Genomic DNA, 13226 nt, shown 5'->3' on the forward strand with positions numbered 1-13226 from the left:
GTTCAATTGAGTTTATGAAAATGTAATGGGCATTTGAGTGTGGCAGTTGTATTAACCCTGGAGAACATTACATGCATTTTCTATGGTTACAGACCAGTAAGGAGCGCTAACACACATACGTTTTGTAAACACAATTCATAATTCTAAGGTAAAGAGCCCAGATTCATATGGAATACAGTAATTAGACTAAACATTACTATAGAAATAATTTCATTATGTTCATAGATTCACTTTGTGATAACATTTACATATGTTAAAAAAATAAAAAAGTAATAATACACACAGCAAATTGATTTATAGGATAGATTAAACAACTTTCCAATTTACTTCTATAATCTAATTTGTTTCATTATGTTGGTATCCTTTGTTGAAGGAGCAGTAATAAACTACTGGAAGCTAGCCGATAGACAATGACAGGAGGCAAAAATGTGCAGCCACCAATCAGCAGCTTCTGAGCCTACCAAGGTATATTTTAACAAAGGATACAAAAAGAACAAAATAAATTAGATAACAAATTGGACAGTAATTAAAAATTGCATGCTCTACCTGAATCAAAAAATGGGATTCATAGCCCTTTAAGGGCACAAAATGTAAAATTCTAGAATGTTAGACATTTTCTTACTAAAATAATGATTTTTACAAAAGCCCCTGCAAAGGTGTTCAATCTTGAACTTGTGCACCACACAACCACGTACCTTTCCCAAGCAGGAAAGGCCTGTGATTGGATGCTACCTGCATATGCCTTTCCTAATAGCTTTACTAAGCGTGCCTGCTCAGAAGAAGAAACACATTGCAGTGTCTGAGCAAGATATTAACTGAGTTGAATCCCTCTGCAGGGGCTGTTTTAAAAAAAATGTTCTAACAGAATACAACATTTTATTGTTACTTATATGCTTCTCTCACAGTTTATTTAAAAAAGTAGCTGCAGTGGATTATATATATTTTGTAACGGGGAAGAATAATAAATTAAAAATGGATGCTTACAGGTACCTGACTGGAGAGGGCGAAGCTACTAGCTGGACTCTTCTTTTTGCTGTTACTGTTATTTGTATTGCCCCCTCCAGAGCTCATAGTGCTTCCGCCAGACATTTTCCTTTTCCTGCGTTTGTTGGGCGCCTGCCTTGCAGGTTCAGCTACAGAATTAAGAAACGAAAATTAACATGGTTTGCACCCAAATAAATATTATCATAATTTATTTAGGGTTCTTACCAGGTGGTGCTACCATTCGTTGCCACTTCTGAAAAAGACACGTCTTGAGGCAGTCTCGAGGACTTAAGCTGTAGGTCTTATGCCTGGACATGAGTTCTTGCATCGGTTCTAGTATTACACATAACTGGAAGAAAAAATAGGGGGGAACATTTTAATTTGGTCTATGTAAGCAAGAAGCAAATATTTGACCAATGGCTAAACATAATATCTTAATGTGATTTAAAACAAAAAAATAAATAAATGTATTCCTTAAAGTACTAACAGATCCTTGCAATGAATGTTTATATCTAACAAATAAACAGTTGCATTTTTATTTGACTGAAAAGGTTAACAGCAACCGCATGATTTCTGTATAAACTAATTCTAAAAATATTAGAACACTGTTTGTATATTTAAATGGCTCATTTGATGGAAACCCAGCTATGCTCTGGACTGATAAGTTAAAACGTGTAGTATTTGGCTGTAGCAGAAGGCAGTTTGTTCATGAAGTGATGGAGAGCAGTACAAGAATGAGTGTCTGCAGGCGACAGTGAAGCATGGTAGAGGATCTGTGCAAGTTTGGGGCTGCATTTCTGCAAATGTAGTTGGGGATTTGGTCACAATAAATGGCCACCTCAATGCTGACCAGTACAGGCAGATACTTATCGCATCAGATGTGCCATAGATCTATTCGGCAAAACACAGAAAGCAAAGTCCACAGCACCAAATCTTATGAAGTATCTTAGCTTTATTTAAGCATCAAGGCTTAATCTCAATGTACACGCTAAACCTATTTCTCCCCCCCCCCCCCCTGGCCCCATAGAAATCTGCACACTGTGGATCCTCTCCAACTTTCTAACCTTATTCAAAAACGCCTCCCCCCACACTTCCACTGTATCCTGCCCTAACCTTGCTACAAACCACTATAACAATACTCTCTCCTCTGCACTCGACACCCTTGTTTCTCCACAAATACGCAAAACCCACTTCGTCACCTCCAGTCCTGGCACTCTCAGCAAACACGCTATCTACAAAAATGCTCCCGTGCTGCTGAACGTGCCTGGATGAAATCCCGTTCTGAACCCAGTTTCCTACACTATAAGTTGATTCTTTATTCTTACTCCTCTGCCCTTCAAGCAAAACTACTTCTCTTATCTCAAATCTTCTCAATCCTCAAACCCTAAACCCTTCTCCATTTCCAACACTCTCCTCTATCCACCTGCACCACCCCGTTCATCTGCCTTTAGTGCTCAAGACTTGGCAGACTACTTTTTCAACAAAACACTTACCATCCAAAGCAACATCCCACCAAAAGACTGCAACCTTACATCTCCGCCTCCGGTCACCCCCTCCACCACTCTCAGTACCTTCCCCCAACCACTGAGAATGAAGTGAGTTCCCTAATGTCTCCCTAACACCTCACTACCTGCCAACTTGACCCTATCCCTTCACATCTAATACCTTCTCTGTCTTCTACCCTCACCCCAGCTCTTACTCACATATTCAACCGATCCCTTACTACTGGTTAATTTCCACAATCCTTCAAACATGCAAAGGTCACCCCCATCTTCAAAAAAGCCTCCCTCAACCCCAATTCTCCTGCAAACTACCGCCCCATATCACTGCTTCCGCTAGCTTCAAAAGTCCTGGAAAAACTAGTTTTCAATCACCTAACCCACTTCCTATCCTCAAACTCATTGCTTGACCCCTTGCAATCTGGCTTCCGTTCCCAACACTCAACTGAGACTGCCCTCAGCAAGGTTACTAACGATCTTCTTTCTGCTAAAACAATGGCCACTATTCTATACTTATCTTACTTGACCTGTCTGCTGCCTTTGACACTGTTGACCATCCCCTCCTCCTACAGAACTCTCAGCTCCCTTGGGCTCTGTGACATTGCCCTCTCCTGGATCCACTCTTATCTCTCTAATAGGTCCTTTTCTGTCTCATTTGCTGGCGGCGACTCCTCTTCATTGCCTCTGTTTGTTGGAGTACCTCAAGGCTCTGTTCTAGGCCCTCTACTTTTCTCTATTTATACTTCCTCACAGGGTAAACTTATCAGTAGCTATAGCTTCAACTATCACCTCTATGCTGATGATACTCAGATCTACCTATCCAACCCTGCACTCTCTCCTTCTGTCCTTTCCCACATCAGCGACTGCTTATCTAGCATTTCTTCCTGGATGGCCTCTCGCCACCTAAAAATCAACATGTCCAAGACTAAGCTTCTTCTAATCCCATCTACTTCTACTCCAGTTTCTAACTTTACTATCACTGTTGGTGACACTACTATCTCCCTATCACCTCAAGTCTGCTGCCTAGGAGTTACATTTGACTCCAATCTGTCCTTCATACCCCACATCCAATCACTCTTCATCCGGTCGCTACCACCAACGCGATATCTCCAAAATTGGTCCTTTTCCGAGTGCTGAAACTACTAAACAGCTAATCCATTATCTAGTAATTTCCTGGCTTGACTACTGTAACAACCTACTAACTGGCCTTCCTCTCTTCTGGCTCCCCCCTCTCCCCACTTTAATCCATCCTAAATGCCTCTGCTAGGCTAATCCACCTCTCTCGACGCTCTGTATTCGCTGCACCCCTCTATGAGTCCCTTCACTGGCTCCCCATTCACAGCAGAATTAAAATTCAAAATTCTCACTCTGACCTACAAAGCCCTTACCAATGCAGGCCCCTCCTACATGTCCTCACTCATCAATAAATATACTCCAGCCCGTCTCCTAAGATCCAACAACGATCTACTCCTTGCCTCTTCTACCATCACCTCATCCCATGCTAGACTACAGGACTTCCCTCCTACGGCACCAACCCTCTGAAACGCACTTCCTCAAGCTGTCAGACTTTTCCCCCAACCTCTCCTCCTTTAAAACGCTCCCTAAAGACCTTCTTGTTCAGGGAAGCCTATCACCAAGTCAATAACTAATGAATTCCACTTGCCTAATAGTTGCCCTCATCTAACTCCACACTAGCATTATTCCCACCTTTGCAGTCCCCACCTCCTGTTTCTCACACCCCTCCCCATTTAGATTGTAAGTTCCCACGGGAACAGGGCTCCCAATTCCCCCTGCATTTGTTTGTTAAATTTTGTCTGGTGTCTCATATTGTACTGTCCTTTTATTTTTGTTACCCATGGACAGCGCTGCGGAATCTGTTGGCACTTTATAAATAAAATAATAATAATAAGGCACACAACAGGAACGTTTCAGGTTATTCACCCTTAATCATGCTTAAGCATGATTAAGGGTGAATAACCCAAAACGTTACTGGTTGCTGTTGTGTGCCTTGATGCTTAAATAAAGCTAAGATTCTTCTTAAGATTTGTCGCTGTGGACTTGGCTTTCTGTGATCCAGGGGTGTTTGCAGTGGCCCCCATATCAATTGCACCAGGTATAGTGCTGTTTGTCTATTGGACAGTTGTTAATAGATCTATTCTGCAGCATGACAATGACTCCAAACATACAGCCAAAGTCATTAAGAGCTATCTTCAGCATAAGTTGCCAGATGTCTTCCAAAATATTGGAAAACCTTTAGACCTGTGATTAGGCATAAGTAATAGGTAAAGATCAAACAATACCCCCCTCAGAGCAGTTATTGTATACCTTTGGCTGCCAGCTACACAAACAACAATAATTTGACCCCCTTGACAGCCAGCAGCACACTCCACACGATTGCAAATTTAAATAAATTTAGCAAGTGGGGTAAAAAATCTCTGCTCTATGTAACAGACAGCAGTGTCTAACTCGCACACAAAAAAACAAAAAAACAGAATTTATGTTTACCTGATAAATTACTTTCTCCAACGGTGTGTCCGGTCCACGGCGTCATCCTTACTTGTGGGATATTCTCTTCCCCAACAGGAAATGGCAAAGAGCCCAGCAAAGCTGGTCACATGATCCCTCCTAGGCTCCGCCTACCCCAGTCATTCGACCGACGTTAAGGAGGAATATTTGCATAGGAGAAACCATATGATACCGTGGTGACTGTAGTTAAAGAAAATAAATTATCAGACCTGATTAAAAAAACCAGGGCGGGCCGTGGACCGGACACACCGTTGGAGAAAGTAATTTATCAGGTAAACATAAATTCTGTTTTCTCCAACATAGGTGTGTCCGGTCCACGGCGTCATCCTTACTTGTGGGAACCAATACCAAAGCTTTAGGACACGGATGAAGGGAGGGAGCAAATCAGGTCACCTAAATGGAAGGCACCACGGCTTGCAAAACCTTTCTCCCAAAAATAGCCTCAGAAGAAGCAAAAGTATCAAACTTGTAAAATTTGGTAAAAGTGTGCAGTGAAGACCAAGTCGCTGCCCTACATATCTGATCAACAGAAGCCTCGTTCTTGAAGGCCCATGTGGAAGCCACAGCCCTAGTGGAATGAGCTGTGATTCTTTCGGGAGGCTGCCGTCCGGCAGTCTCGTAAGCCAATCTGATGATGCTTTTAATCCAAAAAGAGAGAGAGGTAGAAGTTGCTTTTTGACCTCTCCTTTTACCGGAATAAACAACAAACAAGGAAGATGTTTGTCTAAAATCCTTTGTAGCATCTAAATAGAATTTTAGAGCGCGAACAACATCCAAGTTGTGCAACAAACGTTCCTTCTTCGAAACTGGTTTCGGACACAGAGAAGGTACGATAATCTCCTGGTTAATGTTTTTGTTAGAAACAACTTTTGGAAGAAAACCAGGTTTAGTACGTAAAACCACCTTATCTGCATGGAACACCAGATAAGGAGGAGAACACTGCAGAGCAGATAGTTCCGAAACTCTTCTAGCAGAAGAAATTGCAACCAAAAACAAAACTTTCCAAGATAACAACTTAATATCAACGGAATGTAAGGGTTCAAACGGAACCCCCTGAAGAACTGAAAGAACTAAGTTGAGACTCCAAGGAGGAGTCAAAGGTTTGTAAACAGGCTTGATTCTAACCAGAGCCTGAACAAAGGCTTGAACATCTGGCACAGCCGCCAGCTTTTTGAGAAGTAACACAGACAAGGCAGAAATCTGTCCCTTCAGGGAACTTGCAGATAATCCTTTTTCCAATCCTTCTTGAAGGAAGGATAGAATCTTAGGAATCTTAACCTTGTCCCAAGGGAATCCTTTAGATTCACACCAACAGATATATTTTTTCCAAATTTTGTGGTAAATCTTTCTAGTTACAGGCTTTCTGGCCTGAACAAGAGTATCGATAACAGAATCTGAGAACCCTCGCTTCGATAAGATCAAGCGTTCAATCTCCAAGCAGTCAGCTGGAGTGAAACCAGATTCGGATGTTCGAACGGACCCTGAACAAGAAGGTCTCGTCTCAAAGGTAGCTTCCAAGGTGGAGCCGATGACATATTCACCAGATCTGCATACCAAGTCCTGCGTGGCCACGCAGGAGCTATCAAGATCACCGACGCCCTCTCCTGATTGATCCTGGCTACCAGCCTGGGGATGAGAGGAAACGGCGGGAACACATAAGCTAGTTTGAAGGTCCAAGGTGCTACTAGTGCATCCACTAGAGCCGCCTTGGGATCCCTGGATCTGGACCCGTAGCAAGGAACTTTGAAGTTCTGACGAGAGGCCATCAGATCCATGTCTGGAATGCCCCACAGCTGAGTGACTTGGGCAAAGATTTCCGGATGGAGTTCCCACTCCCCCGGATGCAATGTCTGACGACTCAGAAAATCCGCTTCCCAATTTTCCACTCCTGGGATGTGGATAGCAGACAGGTGGCAGGAGTGAGACTCCGCCCATAGAATGATTTTGGTCACTTCTTCCATCGCTAGGGAACTCCTTGTTCCCCCCTGATGGTTGATGTACGCAACAGTTGTCATGTTGTCTGATTGAAACCGTATGAACTTGGCCCTCGCTAGCTGAGGCCAAGCCTTGAGAGCATTGAATATCGCTCTCAGTTCCAGAATATTTATCGGTAGAAGAGATTCTTCCCGAGACCAAAGACCCTGAGCTTTCAGGGATCCCCAGACCGCGCCCCAGCCCATCAGACTGGCGTCGGTCGTGACAATGACCCACTCTGGTCTGCGGAATGTCATCCCTTGTGACAGGTTGTCCAGGGACAGCCACCAACGGAGTGAGTCTCTGGTCCTCTGATTTACTTGTATCTTCGGAGACAAGTCTGTATAGTCCCCATTCCACTGACTGAGCATGCACAGTTGTAATGGTCTTAGATGAATGCGCGCAAAAGGTCCTATGTCCATTGCCGCTACCATCAAACCTATCACTTCCATGCACTGCGCTATGGAAGGAAGAGGAACGGAATGAAGTATCCGACAAGAGTCTAGAAGTTTTGTTTTTCTGGCCTCTGTCAGAAAAATCCTCATTTCTAAGGAGTCTATTATTGTTCCCAAGAAGGGAACCCTTGTTGACGGAGATAGAGAACTCTTTTCCACGTTCACTTTCCATCCGTGAGATCTGAGAAAGGCCAGGACAATGTCCGTGTGAGCCTTTGCTTGAGGAAGGGACGACGCTTGAATCAGAATGTCGTCCAAGTAAGGTACTACAGCAATGCCCCTTGGTCTTAGCACAGCTAGAAGGGACCCTAGTACCTTTGTGAAAATCCTTGGAGCAGTGGCTAATCCGAAAGGAAGCGCCACGAACTGGTAATGCTTGTCCAGGAATGCGAACCTTAGGAACCGATGATGTTCCTTGTGGATAGGAATATGTAGATACGCATCCTTTAAATCCACCGTGGTCATGAATTGACCTTCCTGGATGGAAGGAAGAATAGTTCGAATGGTTTCCATCTTGAACGATGGAACCTTGAGGAACTTGTTTAAGATCTTGAGATCTAAGATTGGTCTGAACGTTCCCTCTTTTTTGGGAACTATGAACAGATTGGAGTAGAACCCCATCCCTTGTTCTCCTAATGGAACAGGATGAATCACTCCCATTTTTAACAGGTCTTCTACACAATGTAAAAATGCCTGTCTTTTTATGTGGTCTGAAGACAACTGAGACCTGTGGAACCTCCCCCTTGGGGGAAGCCCCTTGAATTCCAGAAGATAACCTTGGGAGACTATTTCTAGCGCCCAAGGATCCAGAACATCTCTTGCCCAAGCCTGAGCGAAGAGAGAGAGTCTGCCCCCCACCAGATCCGGTCCCGGATCGGGGGCCAACATTTCATGCTGTCTTGGTAGCAGTGGCAGGTTTCTTGGCCTGCTTTCCCTTGTTCCAGCCTTGCATTGGTCTCCAAGCTGGCTTGGCTTGAGAAGTATTACCCTCTTGCTTAGAGGACGTAGCACTTTGGGCTGGTCCGTTTCTACGAAAGGGACGAAAATTAGGTTTATTTTTTGCCTTGAAAGGCCGATCCTGAGGAAGGGCGTGGCCCTTACCCCCAGTGATATCAGAGATAATCTCTTTCAAGTCAGGGCCAAACAGCGTTTTCCCCTTGAAAGGAATGTTAAGTAGCTTGTTCTTGGAAGACGCATCAGCTGACCAAGATTTCAACCAAAGCGCTCTGCGCGCCACAATAGCAAACCCAGAATTCTTAGCCGCTAACCTAGCCAATTGCAAAGTGGCGTCTAGGGTGAAAGAATTAGCCAATTTGAGAGCATTGATTCTGTCCATAATCTCCTCATAAGGAGGAGAATCACTATCGACCGCCTTTATCAGCTCATCGAACCAGAAACATGCGGCTGTAGCGACAGGGACAATGCATGAAATTGGTTGTAGAAGGTAACCCTGCTGAACAAACATCTTTTTAAGTAAACCTTCTAATTTTTTATCCATAGGATCTTTGAAAGCACAACTATCCTCTATGGGTATAGTGGTGCGTTTGTTTAAAGTGGAAACCGCTCCCTCGACCTTGGGGACTGTCTGCCATAAGTCCTTTCTGGGGTCGACCATAGGAAACAATTTTTTAAATATGGGGGGAGGGACGAAAGGAATACCGGGCCTTTCCCATTCTTTATTAACAATGTCCGCCACCCGCTTGGGTATAGGAAAAGCTTCTGGGAGCCCCGGGACCTCTAGGAACTTGTCCATTTTACATAGTTTCTCTGGGATGACCAACTTGTCACAATCATCCAGAGTGGATAATACCTCCTTAAGCAGAATGCGGAGATGTTCCAACTTAAATTTAAACGTAATCACATCAGGTTCAGCTTGTTGAGAAATGTTCCCTGAATCAGTAATTTCTCCCTCAGACAAAACCTCCCTGGCCCCATCAGACTGGGTTAGGGGCCCTTCAGAACCATTATTATCAGCGTCGTCATGCTCTTCAGTATCTAAAACAGAGCAGTCGCGCTTACGCTGATAAGTGTTCATTTTGGCTAAAATGTTTTTGACAGAATTATCCATTACAGCCGTTAATTGTTGCATAGTAAGGAGTATTGGCGCGCTAGATGTACTAGGGGCCTCCTGAGTGGGCAAGACTCGTGTAGACGAAGGAGGGAATGATGCAGTACCATGCTTACTCCCCTCACTTGAGGAATCATCTTGGGCATCATTGTCATTGTCACATAAATCACATTTATTTAAATGAATAGGAATTCTGGCTTCCCCACATTCAGAACACAGTCTATCTGGTAGTTCAGACATGTTAAACAGGCATAAACTTGATAACAAAGTACAAAAAACGTTTTAAAATAAAACCGTTACTGTCACTTTAAATTTTAAACTGAACACACTTTATTACTGCAATATATTATTATATCAAAATACCCAGATTAAATGATTCCTCAAGGCTAAATATGTGTTAATAATGAATCGATTTAGCCCAGAAAAAGTCTACAGTCTTAATAAGCCCTTGTGAAGCCCTTATTTACGATCTTAATAAACATGGCTTACCGGATCCCATAGGGAAAATGACAGCTTCCAGCATTACATCGTCTTGTTAGAATGTGTCATACCTCAAGCAGCAAGAGACTGCTCACTGTTCCCCCAACTGAAGTTAATTGCTCTCAACAGTCCTGTGTGGAACAGCCATGGATTTTAGTGACGGTTGCTAAAATCATTTTCCTCATACAAACAGAAATCTTCATCTCTTTTCTGTTTCTGAGTAAATAGTACATACCAGCACTATTTTAAAATAACAAACTCTTGATTGAATAATAAAAACTACAGTTAAACACTAAAAAACTCTAAGCCATCTCCGTGGAGATGTTGCCTGTACAACGGCAAAGAGAATGACTGGGGTAGGCGGAGCCTAGGAGGGATCATGTGACCAGCTTTGCTGGGCTCTTTGCCATTTCCTGTTGGGGAAGAGAATATCCCACAAGTAAGGATGACGCCGTGGACCGGACACACCTATGTTGGAGAAAAAACCCTTTACCTCTTTGTAATGCATAGAGGCACAGAATGTCTTTAAAATGTAGCTGCAACTTAACAGTCTTTGGAAAGAGAATATATATTTTCCTACAGCAACAAATTATATTTATATGATATGTGCAAGAGACATCAGACACAAGATATATATATTCATTAGCTCCATTTGAAAACAAGTGGACTTTTAACAAGCATCGAGAAGCGAAAGGCTGTGTGTTCCACTGGAGATATTTGGATGAACCGGAGCTGCACTGCATTGGAGAACTTTTGGTGACAGTATCTGGGGAACAAGTGGGGACACTTTGATATCCATCTGCCATTCCTTACCTCATAAGATTGAGGGTTTTATTTGTGAGTAGGGAAGAACCTAAGGGTTATTTGTTTTTTATGTGTTTATTTATATTTATTAAATTGATCTGCACCATGAGAGGTGTTTCTGTGCGCTTGTTTTATTAGATTGCTGCAGCTGTACCTCATTACTCAACCGGAACCTTGAGTCTCTTTGGACGAGCAGCACTGAACACCGCTCTCTATTATATTTCTAACTTAACAACAGAAGGATAAGACTTTTTTTTATATACATTTACACTGCCATTATTTCAATTTTCAATTATCAGATTTGTTTTACAACATGCTCTATTCCTTCTAAGCATTTTTTTTTTGTACTTTAATTGAAATAAATTTTTATTAATCACACTCCTCCATCAATAACATCACACAAAAAAAAAAAGAATGAAAAGGTACAGACTTTCAATCATTAGAGAACATCAGATCTTAGGGAACATTAATCACATTTCAAAAAGAATGTCTTTCAATAGCACTTCTGATTTCAAAAAGTCTCTTCTTTACTTGAAAATACACCTAAGCTGCTATATAAAGCTACTTCAGAGGTCAGCAAACAGGTTTCCACATGTTTGTTTTGATGAGATTAGTCCCTTTCACTATGTGCAGTGTGCTGTACAATTTCAGACAGGAGTGTGTATTTTAAACATAAACACATGATCCCTCAAACATTTTCTCAATGAAGCCCATCATATATTATTTGCTTGGGGAGCATGTAATGTGCAGGAGGCATAGTCTACGTAGATTCCCAGCCTCAATAACAATAACTTAAAACTAAAACTATGTAAACATAAAAACAATAATCAATGCACAATTCCAACTTACACCTTAACATTTCAGCGTTGTATTTTGTAATTTTAAGATTTCAATTAATTGTTTACTCATCTTGTCTTGCTCCTAGCTTCTCAGCATTTTTTCAGTAATTAATGATTGTATTGCTGTAAATTATTCTTTATATACCTAAAATCTGCAACATATCTGTAATATCTTTTGTGAGTGTGCGCAACTCAGTCTATAGTGGTAGTATACATTTAGGTGTGCCTACCTCTTTAGCATTGTCATACAAGACTGCTAGACTGTCCTGTTACTAGACATAAGTCAAACTTATTCAAAATACGGTCTTTGATTTACAAGCACTTAACTTTGGTTAGACTTTTTGCTTTGGTTTTTCCTATCCTCACACCTGTTGCAGAAAATCTACACAAGCATTTAGTTTGTGACTTCTATCCAGTACTCCCATCGTTTTTTTACTACCAGTTCAATCTAAAGTAGCAGTTTCTGCTAATTAAATAAGTGTGGTTTCAGCCTGCACCTCAAAGCCTCAATGTTCCTCTCAGTATAATCATATTTTCAAGAATGGGTTACATAATGTGGAAAGAGGTTAACCTAAAAGTTTATAAAAAGAAGGCATTATTAGTTCTGACAGTTTACTTACTCGGAGGTAGTTAAGTGTAGAATTTGAAAGTCCACATCTTGTTATGTTCTTTGACAACTGGTCCAACATTTGAGGGTCCTGCGCCTGAAAAGTTTCAGAAATTAGATAAAATTAAAATCATGCGGATTCTTAAAACTATAGCAAACATTTCACAGAAGATTGTTACTTGAAAGGTCCTTGACAAATTGTACAAGCCATTTGACTTGTGGCTCATTAATATGGGACATGCACAGTTATAGTAGTGTAACTTCATGTAAAGACATATTTACTTGCAGTCACTTACATGCATGGCGAGGATACTTCTGGGAATTAGTTCTCGATGTTGCCGAATACTGAAGTGCCATGTTTTTATCCTCATCATATCGTCAAACATGAATTCCAGGTAAAGACGGCCCTCTACACACACCTAGGAATAATGTAGAAACAGTTTCATTTGCCAATAGAATGCTAGTTCAGTGAAAGATTTATGGAACCATTTATAGATTAAAAACATATATTCTAAATAATTATGACCCAAGAGGAGAAAGTGCCAAGATTAGAGCACAGGTTCTATAGATTATTATTTAGGTCATTTTAAAAGCTGGTCTCTGTGTGTTAAACCTCTGCAAAGAGGGTTAAACTTCTGTTCCCTATGCCGTTACTATGTGTGATACAGCCAGTGATTCGAGGATAAATGTGTATTGAACTCCTGATTTGCTCAAAGGTTTATTCCTCTAGGGGGTAGAAATGCATTGTGTGAGAGTATATATGTAAATGCTTTGAAGGGTTAAAACAAGCATTAGATATTATTACACCAGAATTATTTCCATAACTATCATAGTAGTGAGACTTTCTCATTAAAATGATCCTTCAATAATGATATACAAGTTGTAATTTGGTAATAGAAACATTAACTCAGATATTGCTTTAATTCTCACATGCCAGTAAAGGTCAGTCATGCGAATGAGAATTTTATAAAGATTCATTTATACATCCTC

At 41.5% G+C, this 13226-nt stretch overlaps 1 protein-coding gene across 5 annotated transcripts in view; it reads right to left on the bottom strand.

Annotated features, from left to right (window-relative positions):
- LDB1 (LIM domain binding 1) overlaps positions 1–13226 on the bottom strand; it is a 490040-nt gene that overhangs the window by 6244 nt on the left and 470570 nt on the right. For 4 of the 5 annotated variants that reach the window (XM_053692494.1, XM_053692495.1, XM_053692497.1 and 1 more), the window contains exons 7-10: positions 12533–12655; positions 12250–12333; positions 1210–1333; positions 985–1133 (exon numbers count right to left, since the gene is read on the bottom strand). In XM_053692494.1, coding sequence (XP_053548469.1) covers positions 985–1133; positions 1210–1333; positions 12250–12333; positions 12533–12655 — 480 coding nt within the window. The remainder of the gene's footprint in view (positions 1–984; positions 1134–1209; positions 1334–12249; positions 12334–12532; positions 12656–13226) is intronic. The other variant, XM_053692496.1, reaches the window with a different exon arrangement.

Source organism: Bombina bombina, chromosome 9 (assembly GCF_027579735.1).
Source record: "Bombina bombina isolate aBomBom1 chromosome 9, aBomBom1.pri, whole genome shotgun sequence".
Classification (NCBI taxonomy): Eukaryota; Metazoa; Chordata; class Amphibia; order Anura; family Bombinatoridae; genus Bombina; species Bombina bombina.